General features: G+C 47.5%; 1 protein-coding gene across 1 annotated transcript in view; it reads right to left on the minus strand.

Annotated features, from left to right (window-relative positions):
- The window catches only part of MYO16 (myosin XVI), a 514,229-nt gene that overhangs the window by 285,243 nt on the left and 213,059 nt on the right, over window positions 1–15,927 (minus strand). The window contains exon 14 of the mRNA XM_062195254.1: window positions 12,133–12,250. Coding sequence (XP_062051238.1) covers window positions 12,133–12,250 — 118 coding nt within the window. The remainder of the gene's footprint in view (window positions 1–12,132; window positions 12,251–15,927) is intronic.

The following is a 15,927-nucleotide window of genomic DNA, read 5'->3' on the forward strand; positions in this document are numbered from 1 at the left end:
ACTTGTTAGCGCACATTTAAATTGGTGAGAAACATCTCGTACCCGCACACCACGGCTGCTTTACTCACTGAGCTACTGAAGAACACCCCCCCCCCATTTCCAGTGATTCAAGATGCTGGAAACACCAACACCCACAGTCCGCGTGGACGTTAAGTTCTCATTGCATTTGGGTAAAAACCAAGAACGACTCCTGGATCACACAGGAAGTCTCTGGTGAGAAACTGGACAATTCTCTCTTTCCTGCAATGAATGCGTATCCTGTTGCTGCATGTTCTGGCTGGCACGGGGGGTTGTCAGCGTTTGGGGTTTCCATCATTCTGATAGATGTGAGGTTGTCTTGTTGCTGTTTTAACTTGTCAGAGCCTAAGGATGTATGTACCACGTTGTTCCCATGAGCTTATCTGTCTTCTGTATGCATTCTGGATGAGTTGTCTGCACATTTTTAAAAGTTTTGCTGTTCATTTTCCTGTTGTTGAGTTTTAAGAAACCTTTATTAAGTATGTGCTTTAGAAATATTTTTTCCCCTAGCCTATCCCTTCACTCTCTTAGTGTCTTTCATAGAGCAATTGTTTTTATTTTAATGAAGTCCAGCCTACAAATTAATTCTTCGGTAGATTAAGCCTCTGGTGCTGTATCTGAAATGTTCCCTCTGGGTAGTGGGTGTTGTGAACAGTGAGTTAAGTGCCCAAAGGAATGTGCGGATACGTTAACAGAGTGCTGGCTGGAGTCCTGACCACTTTACCTCCACGCCAGCTCTGTGTTAATGCCCCCAGGGAGGCAGCAGATGCTGGCTCAAAGGCTGGGGCCCCGTACGGGAGACTTGGGGGGAGTTTCAGGCTCCTGGCTTTGACCTGTGCCAGTCCTGGCTATTGTGATCATTTGGGGAGTGAATCAGTGAATGGGAGCTCGCTCGCGCTCTCTCTCTCCTGCTCTCTCTCTCTCTCTCTCTCTCACACACACACACACACAGTCTTTCAAGTAGATGGAAGGAAATAAAAAGTAAACATTTAGAAAAACAAAACACAAAGTTACCTAGAATCTTTCCTAGGTTGCCTTCTAAAAGTTTCATGTTTTTGCTTTTATATTTAGGTTTAGGATCTATTCTGAATCCATCTCTGGAAATGTTTACATGTCTAGATTCTTTCTTCCAGGATGGATCCCGCTGTCCTGGCATAGCTCGTTGAAAGACTGTCCTCTCTTCACTGCATGTCCTTGTCCTGAAATCAAGAGGGGGTGGCTGATGTCCGTGTGGCTCCATCCTTGGCCCTGCATTGAGCTCCACTGGTGTAGGTGTCTGAGCTGTCACCAACACCACACCCCCTTTTCATGCTGTTATGGGTCTTGATGTGGGTGGGCTCATCACTCAGTTCTCTGGTTCTTCAAGGTATCTCTTACCTCTCTCAATAAAAAAAAATCAGATTGATATCATCCACAAAGAAACTCCCTGGATTTTTGTTTTTGAAGATTTACATATTTATTTGAGAGGCAGAGTTACAGAGGGAGAGACACACACACACACAGAGAGAGAGAGGTCTTCTACCTGCTAATTCACCCCCTAAATGGTCTCAATGGCCAGAGCTGGCCAATCTGAAGCCAGGAGCCAGGAGCTTTTTCCAGGTCTCCCACGTGGGTGCCGGGACCCAACCTCTTGGGCATCTTCCACTGCCTTCCCAGGGGATAGCAGAGAGCTGTATCAGAAGAAGACAGGAACTGGCACCCATATGGAACACCGGGGCCACAGGTGGAGGCTTAGCCTACCACACACAGCGCCAGCCCCATCCCTGGGATTTTGGGTGAAACTGTTTTGAATCAATCAGTGTGTTCTGGAAGAACTGATATTCACAATGTCAGGCATTCCTATTCATAAACCTCTGGTTGTTTGGATTTTCTTTGACTTCTTGTATCAGAGATTTTACTTTTTCTTGTATAGATTTTGTGTGTATTTTATTAGATTTATCACTTTCATTTTTTGGATGATGCTGTAAAATGTTAACCTCAAATTCTAACTGTTCACCGCTGATCTATAGCAACGTGAATGACTTTTGTATTTTAACCTGGTATCCTGTAACCTTGTTACAAATGCTCATTATTTTTCACTTTTTTTGTAAAGTCTTTCAGGTTTTCTCTGTAAATGATCATGCCCTCTATAAAGGTTGGTTTCCTTCTTCACTTATCTTATTGCATTAGCTAGAATCTCCACCACAATGCTAAAAAGAAGTGGGGAGAGAGCACAGCCTGTCTTTTCCCATGTCCAGCAGAGAATGTGGTGCACAAATAAGGCTTGCCCTTAAGACCAAAGCGGCAAGAGAAGCTTCAGAGTCTCCTTCATTCATGTCCCACAATGTGAAAGTGCCAGCCATGTTGCCCTGTTGCATATGAACCAACGCTCTTCGTGAAGGGCTGTGCTGTAGGCACCTGCAAACATTACTGGCAAGTGAGTCAGGGTTGCGTGTGGTCGCGCTGTAGACAACTGTCTCTCTCTCGCTGCTGGCGATACTGGAAGAATCTCACTGCAGCAAATGCAAACTGGTACGGAGAATTGTTTTAGAAACGTTTCAAGGACTAGCCCGGAATTACAAAACTGGGCTACATAAGGGGGTGAGATGGGCAGTGTGTCTGTGACCAACACGTGCCCAATGGGCGCAGTGCCCACTCGTCCTCCTGTGTCATTATGACCTCACACTCACAGCAAAAATCTCAATATGTAATGCCGGTTATTTTCATCCTCTGCTTTCAAAACATGACGAAGACAAAAGGTAACCCACAGCATAAGTACAGTGTTGAGACTTATTTCACGGTGGCTGAATGATGCTAAGAGTGCAATACAGTGACTGGAGCCTCTGCTTTGCTTCCCGAGGTGGACGGCAACACAGAAGCCCATGGTGATCGACATGATGGCTTCAAGTCTGCCCTGCAGAAAATGCTATGGTTTCTGGGGCAATCTTTGTACTTGAATAGAAGTTTATTCTTGTCCTTGTGAGCGGTCATTCAAAATTATCTATTTGACTTTTTAATGCAAATATAACTGTCAGTTCCTTTTTGAAATAAGAATTCATCCGACAATTTTTTTTTTTATCAAAGGGTGGTAGAAAGATGAATGGATGCAATTATTCCTGCATTTGAACTACAAAAAAATCCCTTGTAATGAATCTGGAAAAAATTATCCTATAGTCCAGTCTCTAAAGCAAAACTTAGAGGGCTCTCCGTCTTGCTTTTAGGTAGCGTGCTGAATTCGCAGTTACAAACTCTATTCACTGTGCTCTATCTCAGGTTCATTTAGTGAGGAACCAAGTTTGCTCATCAGAACAACTCTCAGTATTAAAACAACCTCAGGCCGGCGCCGCAGCTCACTAGGCTAATCCTCCGCCTGCGGCGCCGGCACCCCGGGTTCTGGTCCTGGTTGGGGCACCAGATCCTGTCCCGGTTACCCCTCTTCCAGGTCAGCTCTCTGCTGTGGCCTGGGAGGGCAGTGGAGGATGGCCCAAGTGCTTGGGCCCTGCACCCCATGGGAGACCAGGAGAAGCACCTGGCTCCTGCCTTCGGATTGGTGCAGTGTGCCGGCCGTATTGGCCATTTGGGGGGTGAACCAATGGAGGGAAGACCTTTTTCTCTGTCTCTCTCACTGTCTAACTCTGCCTGTCAAAAAAAACCCCTCAGAATTAATATTCCCCCCGCTAAGAAAGCCTGACTTATTAAACAAGTTTCAGAACAGTTAGCATGGATGTGTAAAGAAAGTTTCTTCAAAATCTCTTTAATTCATGACTTAAGACTCCAGCAGGTTTAAAATTACAACAGAGACAGTGCTGATTTCAACTTCAGTGTGTGTGCACACGTTAGAGTGCGTGTCCATGTGCACATATGAGAGTATGTGCATGGATACCTGTGTATCCATGTGTATGTGTGAGAACGTATGCAATGCATGTATTACACATATGTGAGTACACAGCATGTGTGTGTCTCTGCAAGTGTGTAATGTACATATGTATGTGAGAATGTATGCACTTTTCTGAGTGTGTGCATGTGAAAATGTGTGCACACATCCCATGAATGTTTACACAGGTCATCATTTCAAACTAAAGTCTTCATTTCTGAATTTTCTTTCATTTTTCTTTTTTCATTTCAAAAATATTTTTTATTTGAAAGTCAGTTATAGAGAGAGGGAGAGATAAAGAGAGAGGTCTTCCATCTGCTGGTTCACTCCCTAAACAGCCACAATGGCCAGGGTTGAACCAGGCCAAAGCCAGGAGCAAGAAGGCAGAAGCCAGGAGTTTCACCCGGGTCTCCCTTAGGGGTAGCAGTAGCCCATGTATGTGGGCCATTTTTCACTGCTTTTCCAGGATATTAACAGGGAGCTGGATCAGAAGTGGAGCAGGCAGGACACAAACCGGCACCAATATGGAATCCCAGTGTCCCAGGTGGAGGCTTTACCTGCTAACCCACATGCCAGTCTCTCCATTTTTTTTTTTTTTTGACAGGCAGAGTGGACAGTGAGAGAGAGACAGAGAGAAAGGTCTTCCTTTTCCATTGGTTCACCCCCCAAGTGGCTGCTATGGTTGGTGTGTTGTGGCCGGCGCAACGTGCTGATCTGAAGCCAGAAGGCAGGTGCTTCCTCCTGGTCTCCCATGCAGGTGCAGAGCCCAAGGACCTGGGCCATCCTCCACTGCACTCCTGGGCCACAGCAGAGAGCTGGACTGGAAGAGGGGTAACCGGGACAGAATCCGGTGCCCCAACCGGGATTAGAACCTGGGGTGCCGGCACCATAGCAGAGGGTTAGCCTATTGAGCCGTGGTGTTGGCCTCCTTTTTCTTCTTAAACAATTTTTTGCTGAAAGCCTGTTCTGGTTAATATGAATTACATTCATTCTGAATTAATTTAATACTAAAGAGGATAATTTTTTAACATAATTGATCTCTTGCATTTTTTTTTCCCAAGTCTTCAGGTGAGAGAGCATGGGAGCTAGAGGCCCGTGAGATTTGATTGCTGTTGTTCTTGGAGACAAGGGGACCACACTCCCTCATCCCAGCCGACGCACAAGCTGGGCTGGAAGCAGAGCTCAGAGCTACCAGAACTGCACAGCACGGGTGCCGTCCAAGCCTGCAGTTGAATTCGAAGTCGGGGTAATCATTAATGGCCCTGGCTGTCTCTTCCCCACAGTGCCAAGTGCTGAGCATGAGAGGATGCTGATGAGTAGGGTTCTAAGAAAAACCTTCAAGGAGCTGGGAGGTGGGAGCGAGCACGAGCAGCCGGAAACTCAGGCTGCTGACCCTACCGGTCTTCCGAAGGCAGGAGCACAGAGCTCGCCGTTGTGTCTGAAGCGAAACTGTAATAATGAGAGAAAAGAGGGGTTTTGGGATGAAGAAGCTTCTGGAAGACACTGACCACAACACAGTCACAGCCTCTGCCACTGATTCCACGAGGACTTGCAGGCTGAACCAGACTCCTCTGTGCACGCTCAGATGGAAATGCAGCGCATTAGGGATTCAGTGAACCCAGCAACCCACTCCAAGTCCCAAGTCCCAGGCCCCGTGGCTAAAGCCATGTAGTCACCGGCAAAGTCTCCCTAACGTGAGTGGAGTCATAAAGTTCATGGAAAGTCACTTTATCTAACCCCATTTTCCCCAAAGCTTGGTGAAGCTGCTCTGTATTTCAGTTCTTTTCTTGAACTCTCTGTGGGGTGACAGCACAGGTTTTGCCAATCAGCCAGTGCTCAGGGAGGCTGGCCCCACACACCGGGGACCCCGAGGTGAGCTTACAGTGACACAAATACCCAGATGGGGAGGAACACTGGCTAGGAAGCCAGACTGGAAGGTTCTTTATTCCTTCAATTTCCCCCCAAATTAGAAGCAATGCTCACTTCTTCGAGCTGAGCCTGGTATTTTCCCATTGTAAGCTGTGGCTGCATCCCTGATGGGAGAATTGCATTTAATTATGAAAGGATAATTAAAAGTAACAGCACACAAAACATACAGCATCCATCAATCTTCAACCTTAAAATTAGTACAATAACGCACTCTGTTCAACAAATGTAACGACTCTGGTATAAATGTCGATAATTTATGGAAATCTCATCTATCACAAAGTGTAAAATCAAACACAACCTACATTCATTTGAACTAGTTTTATCTGATTAACTTTTTCAGCTAACGTTTACAGTTAAGAGGTTTTTGCACTAGTGAAACACATGGCTGTATGTAAAAGTTGTATAAATTATCTTTTATTTTTTCTTTCAAAAAAGGAATATTTGATAGAGATGAAATTATTCACAAGCATCCCATTTACTTTAAGCTTCCAGTGTCTATCTTTTGTGTAGTGATGATATTCATCCTTTGGTCTCCCCTTACTCTCTCTCGTAGGATGAGTCATGTCTCAGAAAAAGGTTTGTTCAAACCCTCGGTCCCAGTACCTGTGAGCACGACCCTACTTGGAAATCGGTTCCCTGCAAGTGCAGTCAGTGAGACAAAGTCGTCCTGGAGTAGGGCTGGTCCTGCGCCAGCGTCGCCCGTTCTTGAAGAAGAGGACAGGTGCAGGGAGAAGGCTGGGTGTCAGTAGAGGCAGGGGCAGGTGAGGCGCCCCCAAGTCGAGGAGCATAGACAGGCGGTAGCCCCGTGTGGCTGGAGCAGGGAGGAGGATCCTCTTTGCAGACATCAGGGGCGTCAAGAGCGCGTGGCTCGGCACACGGCCGAATTCCAGGCTTCTTGCTCTGGGGCCGTAACTCTCTGGAAATCTACGCCATTGAGGTTGTGTGGGCCCTACACACTGATGCAGATGCACAGGGCTGGTTGATTCTGTGCCCACAGGCACCGGGGGACAAGTTGCTGTCGCCACATCACTGGGCTGGCTGTGAGGTGGCTCGGTGGCAGTGGACAGAGCACTTCCTGCCTGTACTTGGAGATCAGTGGGTCCAGCTCCTCCCAGCACTCTGAGGTCTTCTCCTGCCTCCTGCTTGCACACTCAGGGCCTCCACGTGGAGACACACACAGGGAACCGGAGGCTGCGCGATGGCAAGTCCTCCTGATCAAGGGGAGCACCCACCAGGTCTTTGCAGCAGGTGAGATAAGTCCTTGCCCTGAGACTCTGCGTGATAAACTTGCCCTATTTCCCCCAAGTCTTCCTCTTCCTTGTCAACAGGTTCCATTGTGTCAGTACTCACTGGGAAGACCCTGGAACTTTCACGCTCCTGATCCACACCCTCTGAACACATTCCTTGGAAACAAAGGTCTGAGCTCCCTGGCTGACCCCTGCCGGGCCCTGGGGTCCTCTCACCCTCTGTTCTGGGCTGACTTCTAAGGGTTCTCCTATCAGTAGCACTGGCACTTGTCTTTCTCATTCCCAACACGCATAAAATCCCCAAAGCCTCTGGCCACAGTTTTAAAGGAACACAGCAGGAGGCTATATAACAATTGTAGGCAATGGGGACTGAATTAGGGTGTTCCTTAGGACAGGAAGAAGAGAGACGCGTGGAAAGCGAGGGAAGGCAGAGAATGGCTGCACCAGTGCCTGCACTGCCTTTAGGAGAATACACTAAGTTAGGCACAACGCCGACTTTACATGGAATTGGTGCTCGCAGCTCCTTGAGGATCCACGGGTCATTATAGGACCCCGAGCGGCTTCAGGCTCACCGAGGCCCAGCGTGCTTGGTCAGGGTGCCTGTGGATCCGACAGCGCTGCAGGTGTGTGAGGCTGCGTGTTAACAGACAAGTATGCACTGCAGATCATCCAGCTCTGCTAGTTATTTTTCTAAATTAACATTCCTGAGGGAGAGGACATGCTAGACTCCACGGAGGACAAAGAGAACTAAGGATGCTCACACCTTCAGCAGCCAGTGACGCTGTCTCCAAAACGTCTCATTGGTCGCATCCAGATAACCGACTTGTTCTCAGTACCAACTGTGCATACACACAAGGGTCCATTTTACTTGAGGTTGAGCTAGGGTAGAGTTCACAAACTGAGAGTTTGGAAGCCACCTGGGGATCCTGGTCTCACTCAGCTGGGGCCTGGAGGGGCCTGACATTCGGCATTCCTAAGGAGCATGTCCATTAGGCCAGCAGTGCTTGTCCTTGGACTGTGCATTTCACAGGTGACGAGCTGAACCCCAGCTTCTGACATCTGAGCCTCTTACTCTTGGGAAACTTGCTATGCACTTAAGCATGGTCTTCAAAAAGCTCATGGAAATGCAAATTGTGAAAAAACTATGTGTACATTAATTTTTTTTTTGCAAGAAAATAAGCTCATACTGACTTGGTATAACACGCCTAAGCAGGACTTAGTTTGAGGCTCTAAGAAAGATCAGACATCAGTTTGGAGAGAGCCCCATCACAGCAGCGTGGGTTCTGTTAAACTGAAGCAGGGGCAAGCGACATGAAGCTTGAGTGAAAAGATGGTGGCACCACTTAAGCTTTATGAAAAGCTGGTGGGGGCAACGCGCCCAAGGAATCAGCAATGACAGATGGACAGTCCTATTAAGAGTGGATGAGATGATGGAGGTGCAGCCCACAGCACAAGACCATCCACGCCCACTAGTGAGGAAACAGTCACCCCTTTGTGCCCTAACTGAAGAGGACCTACAATTAACAGCAGATAAAACAGCCAGGACCATAAGTGTCTCATCTCGCATGTCTCACACAATCCTGGCTGAAAAATTAAAATGGAACAAACTTTCTGCGTCATGGGTGTCAATTTCCGCACCCGGATCAGCTGCAGACAAGCAGCATCAACATCTTCTTCAAGGAACTGTACCAGGAGACCAACACAGCTTTACCAGTACAACCCAGACGAAAAAACACAAGCAAAGCCACGGCTACAAAGAGGTGGATGTGCTGCAAAGGAGAAGCAAACCTTGCAACAGAAATGACAACAGCTTTCTGGGGATGCTCAAGGCATTGCCTTGTTGACTTTCTGGGAGGCCAAAACAAAACAAAAAACCCAGTAAACCTGCTTGTTACAAGAGTGTCTTGAGAAAGTCAGCCAAGGCTTTGGCAGGAAAGCATCCCAGAGAGCCCTTCCCCACCACGACAGTGTTCCCACCGACTGCTCACATCAGACAAGGGCAATGTGAGAGTTTTCACCAGAAAATCTTCAGGCATCCACTTTACAGTCCTAACTTGGCCCCTTATGAGCTCTTTTTTTGTTTCCTAATCTTAAAAACAACTCTTCAAGTAAGGGGTAGCACTGTGGTGCAGTGGGTTAGGCAGTTGCCAGTGACGCTGACAACCCATATGAGCACCAGTTTGAGTCCCGGCTGCTCCACTTCCAACCCAGCTCCCTGCTAATGCTCTTGGGAAAGCAGTGGAGGATGGCCTGAGGGCCTGGGCCCCTGCTTCCGTCTCATGTGAGAAATGATGGGAGTTCCAGGCTCCAGGCTTCAGCCTGGCCCATTTCTAGTCATTGCAGCCATCTGGGAAGTGAACCAATGGTGGAAGCTCTCCTTCACTCTCCCCTCTCTCACACTCACTCTGCCTTTAAAGTAAATAAATGAATCTAAAAAAAGATATTTTTTTTGAAAGGCAGAGTCACAGAGAGGCAGAGGCCAAAAAACAGAGAGAGAGAGAGAGAGTTAGTTAGTTAGTTAGTTAGTTAGTTAGTTAGTTCTTCCACCTGCCGGTTCATTCAACATATGGCTGCAATGGCTGCAGAAGCACCGACCTGAAGCCAGGAACCAGGAGCTTCTTCCAGGTCTCCCACATGGGGGCAGGGGCCCAAGGTCTTAGGCCACCTTCTTCTGCTTTCCCAGGCAATAGCAGAGAGCTGGATCGGAAGTGGAGCGGCCAGGACTTGAACTGGAGCCCATATGGGATGCCGGCACTGCAGGTGGCAGCTTTACCCACTATGCCACAGCGCTGAGCCCATAAATGAATCTCTAAAAAAACTTTAAGCTGTCAGGCAGATACTTACACAAGTGACTAGGAAGGGGCCACAAGACCCTCCTCCAAGGGTGAAACCAAGGACCCTGCTGTATCTCAGGGCCCACCCAAGACACCCGCTTTGCAGTTCACTTGTGGTGAGAGTGTTCTGATAAAACAGGAACTCAGCCAAACCAGGCCTAGGTTATGGCACATGGGCAATGAGACCCAGTTTGACACTGGGGTGACCTTGCTTCACTCAACAATCATTAGAACATAATTAGCTTTGCAGTTTTGAGCCCTGCCCCTCCCTAGACAGTCTGGTCCCACACCGGGAAGCTGCAAACACAGAGAACTCAAGGCATGACACTGTCAGATGTCAATCAAAAGTGCCAATCGTGAGAATCACTGCCACATCACCAGTCAACGCCCCTCACACGTTAGGGGAAAATCCCCAAACCAGGAAGCGATCGCTGTGTTCTCTTGACTGGCCCATTCCTCCTTTAGAGCAGGCCTTAATCAACTTTCCAGGGCTGGCGCTGTGGCATAGTGGCACTTTGCAGTGCCAGCATCCCATATGGGCACTGGTTCAAAACCCAGCTGCCCCACTTCTGATCCAGCTCTCTGCTGGTGGCCTGGGAAAGCAGCAGAGGATGGTCCAAATCCTTGTAACCCTGCATTCATGTGGGAGACCTGGAGGAAGCTCCTGGCTCCTGGCTTCGGATTGGCCCAGCTCTGGCCATCGTGGCCAATTGGAGAGCAAACCAACAGATGGAAGACCTCTCTCTCTGCCTCCTTCTCTAACTCTGACTTTCAAATAAATAAATATTTAAAAAATAATAAACTTTGCTCCTCTATCCTTACTTTCATCTCACAGAACTGCAATTCTGCTACTGGCGACAACAGGACACTCATGGTTACCCAGCCAGTCTGTGAAAAAGACTGTGTTACATGGTTAAAACCCTCCAATCTGCAGCTCTTTAGGGATGGACCACATGGCTGGAACCATCACCTGCAAGGGCGTCCTGACCTTGATGGGGCTCGTGTTGAGAACTACAGTTTGCATTTCTTAATTCTAATCTTGTACTTCATTGTACACAAGCTTCCTGAATCCTCTTGTAGCTATCAGGCCCACAAGGAAAACTGCCCTGGTGATGGAGAAGGCTGGGCCAAGGCTTCCACAGGGAGAGTCCTCCCCTGAGGGCCCAAGACACCAGACCTGGACATTTCACTTATGAAAGAGTGGATCTTCAGAACTCTTAGTTATCCATTAAAATAGAAAAGAAAAAAATGAGAACTTCAGCTTCCAGCTTCAACATCTAAAATGAGCTTTCCTTTCTCCTCTTATGAGCATTGCTGGGTTTCATTTAGTAGAAATTTGATTTTGGCAAACACTTGCTGCAACACACAGCTTGTGCCCAGATTATAATCAACGCTAACATTCATTTCCTGAAGGGAAGACAGGGTAACTTGAAAAAGCCACATGAAACGGAGTTCTTTAGAAAATCATTTATAAAGAGCAAATCAATACCTGTGCGCTGGCAACTGCTGTAGATTTTTTAGGCTACACATGTCCCCTATAATTGTGCTTACACTATTAACTTATGTGGATAAACTGTTTGGATTAGAAAGATGTAGCATCCATGGGGAATTCTCAATTGGTTGAATTTTAAATAAGGAGTTTCATGAAATACAAAGTAAATATTTAATCTAAATAAGAAACAGATTCCCTTTGGTGTTAGTTTGGGATCATCACGATGCTTGGCTTTGTTTTAATTCGATCATTTAAAACATATTCAGTCCTGTGTAGAAACATTTCAGTGTGTTATGCGCAGGACTTTGTAGACTAACGTTATGATTTCTTTATGCACTTGGGTTCCTTTCTGTGTTCAACAAGGATGATCCCATCCAGCTCTTTGGGTTGGGATTGGGTTCCACATTGCACTGTTTACACATAACTGTCATCTTCAACAGGTTCACCTTACGCTGGACGGCATTAAATTGACACTGCAGACATGGCACCTGCTGCGTGCCTGGGTGTGGATCCTCGTCCTCCCCTGGTGAGCATGGCGCAGAAGAGCCCAGGGGTCTCCAAGCACAGCTGGTGAGGACGTCTTCCTCCCTCCCTCCTGGTCTCACCTGGGCTTTCCTGCCCAGGAAGGAGGAGGCCCTGTCTGGCAGGTCCCAGCCCTGCCCTCCTCTACAGCACGCCTGCTAATGGGACACTTACCTGCCGTGATGGCAGGTCCCAGCCCTGCCCTCCTCTACAGCACGCCTGCTAACGGACACTTACCTGCCGTGACGTGCTTCTTCCTCTCACAGAACTGCAGCTCCAGGTACTTGATGAAGCAGCTGGACAGGTCATTCAGTGTCGTCTTTGCGTGTCCGAAGGCTTCCAAGATGCACAGGACCTGTGATGGAGGAGAGGGCGTCAGCGATCTATCCGTTTGTGAAACAAACCAATTGGGGAGGAACAGTCAGCAGGGAGGTGGGGAATATTCTGTCCCTGAAAGGTTCTGTACTGAACAGTAAGGTTGCTGTTTCCCAAAACGCAAACGTGTAGCTCCCTCTGTCTCTGTGCACATGGCTTCCGTGTCCACTGCCTCCCTGCAAGGCAGCGCGGCCATTCTCCCTGTGCACTTGCACACATGTGAACCTGCACCTGTACATGCCTGCACACACGTGAACACACACAGGAGCACACTCACTTGTGTACACACACAGACATAGCAAATGTTATTTGAGACTTTCCATTGGAATAGAACAAGAAGAGCGTTGGCCAGTTTGGAGGGGAAGAACAGAGTTGGTGGAAGCAACAGCCAGAATTCCTCTGAGTAATGAATCTGCTTGAGGAGAGGCAGGACACGTCCTTTTGAATTTCATTTCTTTTTTTTTTTTTGACAGGCAGAGTGGACAGTGAGAGAGAAAGACAGAGAGAAAGGTCTTCCTTTTCCATTGGTTCACCCTCCAATGGCCATTGCAGCCAGCGCACCGCGCTGATCCGAAACCAGGAGCCAGGTGCTTCTCCTGGTCTCCCATGTGGGTGCAGGGCCCAAGCACTTGGGCCATCCTCCACTGCACTCCCGGGCCACAGCAGAGAGCTGGCCTGGAAGAGGAGCAGCCGGGACAGAATCTGGCACCCCGACTGGGACTAGAACCTGGGGTGCCGGTGCCGCAGGCAGAGGATTAGCCTATTGAGCCATGGCGCTGGCCTTGAATTTCATTTCTTTTCCACCCACTGTCTTCCAGCCTGCACCCCTGCTCAGCCTCCCTCTGCGGCACCCTAGCATCTGACTGGCCGTCCTCTCCACCTTCCAGCTCGAGCTGTGCTGCTGATGGTGACCAAGAGGTATGACAGTCTAGAGAGTCCTTCCATTTAAAAAATTCATTTTATTCATTTGAAATATAGAGTTACAGAGAGAGGTAGAGCCAAAGAAAGAGAGAGGTCTCCCAGCTGCTCGTTCACTTCCCAAATGGCCAGAGCTGAGCTGATCCATAGCCAGGAGCCAGGAGCTTCTTCCAGGTCTCCCACGCAGGTGCAGGGGCCCAAGGACTTGGGCCATCTTCTACTGCTTTTCCAGGTCACAGCAGAGAGCAGGATCAGAAGTGGAGCAACTAGGACTAGAACCAGTGCCCACATGGGATGCCGGCGCTGGAGGCCAGGGCTTTAACTGGCTATGCCACAGAACAGGCCCGGTGTTTTTCTTTCTAGTTAACATTGGGTACAGTTTCTGCAGCAGCCACAAGAGGGAGCACAGCACCTTGTTGAAAACACGGGGTAGATTTCCCCTTCTCTGTAATTTCTGGTGCCAGATTTTTGGAAAACTTTAGTCTCACATTTTAAAAGATGCTTTGATCTTACTATCTTAATTTCCTTAATGACATCTGCTACATTAAATAAGTGTTTCAGGAGTTTTTTACATTGTGGAAAGATCATAAAATAACACTTTGATGATAACCAACAATCCAAAGTGCTGAAATTTTTAACTGGTTTTGAAGTCTGAAGCTTTGGAGATAAATATCTTTATGGAGTTCTTGTGTGTTAGGTCTTTAAATAACAATCTTATCTTAGAAATTTTTATCTTTTTATTTGTGAGAGAAAGTAAGAAACAGACATATGGAGGGAGTAGGGAAGGAGGGAGGGAGGGAGAAAGGGAGGGAGAGCGCTCCCCTCTGCTGGTTCACTCCCCAAATGCCACAACAGCCAGGGCTGGGCCAGGCTGAAGGTAGGAGCTGACTTAATTCTCACTGACTTTAGTTCTCACTAAACTCTTATTTTTTGTTCCTGCTTCAATAATATTAAATACATTATATTTAATTATATCATATGTATCATACATACATCAAATATATACTGGAATTAATAGTGGGATGAGAACATATCTCTGACATCTATAATTTTACTTAAAAAGTCCTCACAATGCTTAGGATGAATCTTTTTGGTCTTGCGCCTGACAATGAAGTGCTGTTTGTCATTCCAGGTGAAACATCTCGGGACCATCAATGGTCACCAATAGGAAGCACGGCTCATGGTGGGATGCGCGTGCTTGTGGTGAGAATCAGCAACCCCGCACAGCCCAGCTCAGCGAGCGACACTTTATGTGACACTGAGCAAGTTCCTGAGCTTCTCCCCAACTCATCTCCCCCTCTTCCAGCACAGGAATGAAGTGCTTCCGAGGCTGTCTGGTAGGCATGTCCACACGCTGTGAATACGCAACATGGTCAAGAGTGACAGGTGCAGGTAGATCATGCCTCCTGCGGGCCAGCTCTACAGTGAGAATGTGTGTGCAGGTGGGAGCATGCTGTCTTCTCACCCTCACAGTGTCTCTTTACAAAAGGGGAAATACGTACAGAGGTTAACTTTCCTGAGGCTCAGCTCAGAGCTTCTAAATAACGGAGCTGGGATTGGACTCCAGGCACTCTGGCTGCAGAATCCCACACTGAGTCACCGCACCACACAGCCCTCACTGCTCGAATAACAACAAAGGCATAAAGGGCATGACGCTAACACACAGCTAAAACCATCTAGCAACATGTAAATACTCACACAGCATGCTCACATCGCCCACTGTTTCATAGTTCAAGGTTAAAATGCTAGTCAGACTCTAACAGCCAATGGTTTTCATCTTTAATTTGCCATTTGACCAACAGGTGGCACCAAGTAAATATATTATACGTATGGAGAAAACAAATTCTATTCCATAGCTCAGCCAGACTTTGAAACAAATAACAAGACTGTTGCACAGTGAAAAATTTCAATTAGCAGAGAAGTGAAGGAAATTAAATATATACAACGTTAATATTTTCTGATTCAAATTGTATTGGCATGACATTTCTCTACTCACACTGTTGTATTCTTTTTTATAATTTCAGTAGTTTTGCCACTAAAAGTCATCCACTCTTACTGTAGTAGTTAATTCTCTCTCTCTCTCTTTTTTTAAAGAATTGTTTATTTTGAGAGTTACAGAGAGAGGGAGGGAGAAATAGAGATGTCTTCCATCCACTGGTTCACTCCCCAGATGGGTGCAATCAGGACCTGGTAGCTTCATCTGGGTCTTCTACACGTTATCAGGAACCCAAGCACTTGGGCCATCTTCTGATCTTCCCAGGCCATTAGCAGGAATTTGATGGGAAGTGGAGCAGCCAGGACACAAACAGGCGCCCATATGGGATGCCAGTGCTGTAGGCAGTGGCTTTACCCACTAGGCCACAGAGCTGGCCCCTGCTGTATTTTCTAAAAGTAAAAGTAAAAGTGGGTGGCCTTCTCAATAACAAACCATACCCTCACCAAGTGGAGCCCATCAATTTATTGCTCAATAAATGCTGATTCAAGTGCTTCGCATGCAACTCAATGTTTGTTAAAGTTGAAATGTATTTGGTCCAGAATTGGCGAGAAACCACAGGCAGTCTTTCCAGAACATGACTTTTCTGTTCCAATAAATCCAGTGCCATGGAAAACCCCTGCTCCTGACACCCGAGATACAAACACAGGCGTCAGAACCCAAACAGCCCCTCTGGCCTGCTCCTAGCTGCCCTGAAATGGTGCAAGGGGACAGCGGCGGTGTGTCTGGTGCTAGGATTTGTGCAT

The sequence above is a fragment of the Lepus europaeus genome, chromosome 6 (assembly GCF_033115175.1).
Source record: "Lepus europaeus isolate LE1 chromosome 6, mLepTim1.pri, whole genome shotgun sequence".
Classification (NCBI taxonomy): Eukaryota; Metazoa; Chordata; class Mammalia; order Lagomorpha; family Leporidae; genus Lepus; species Lepus europaeus.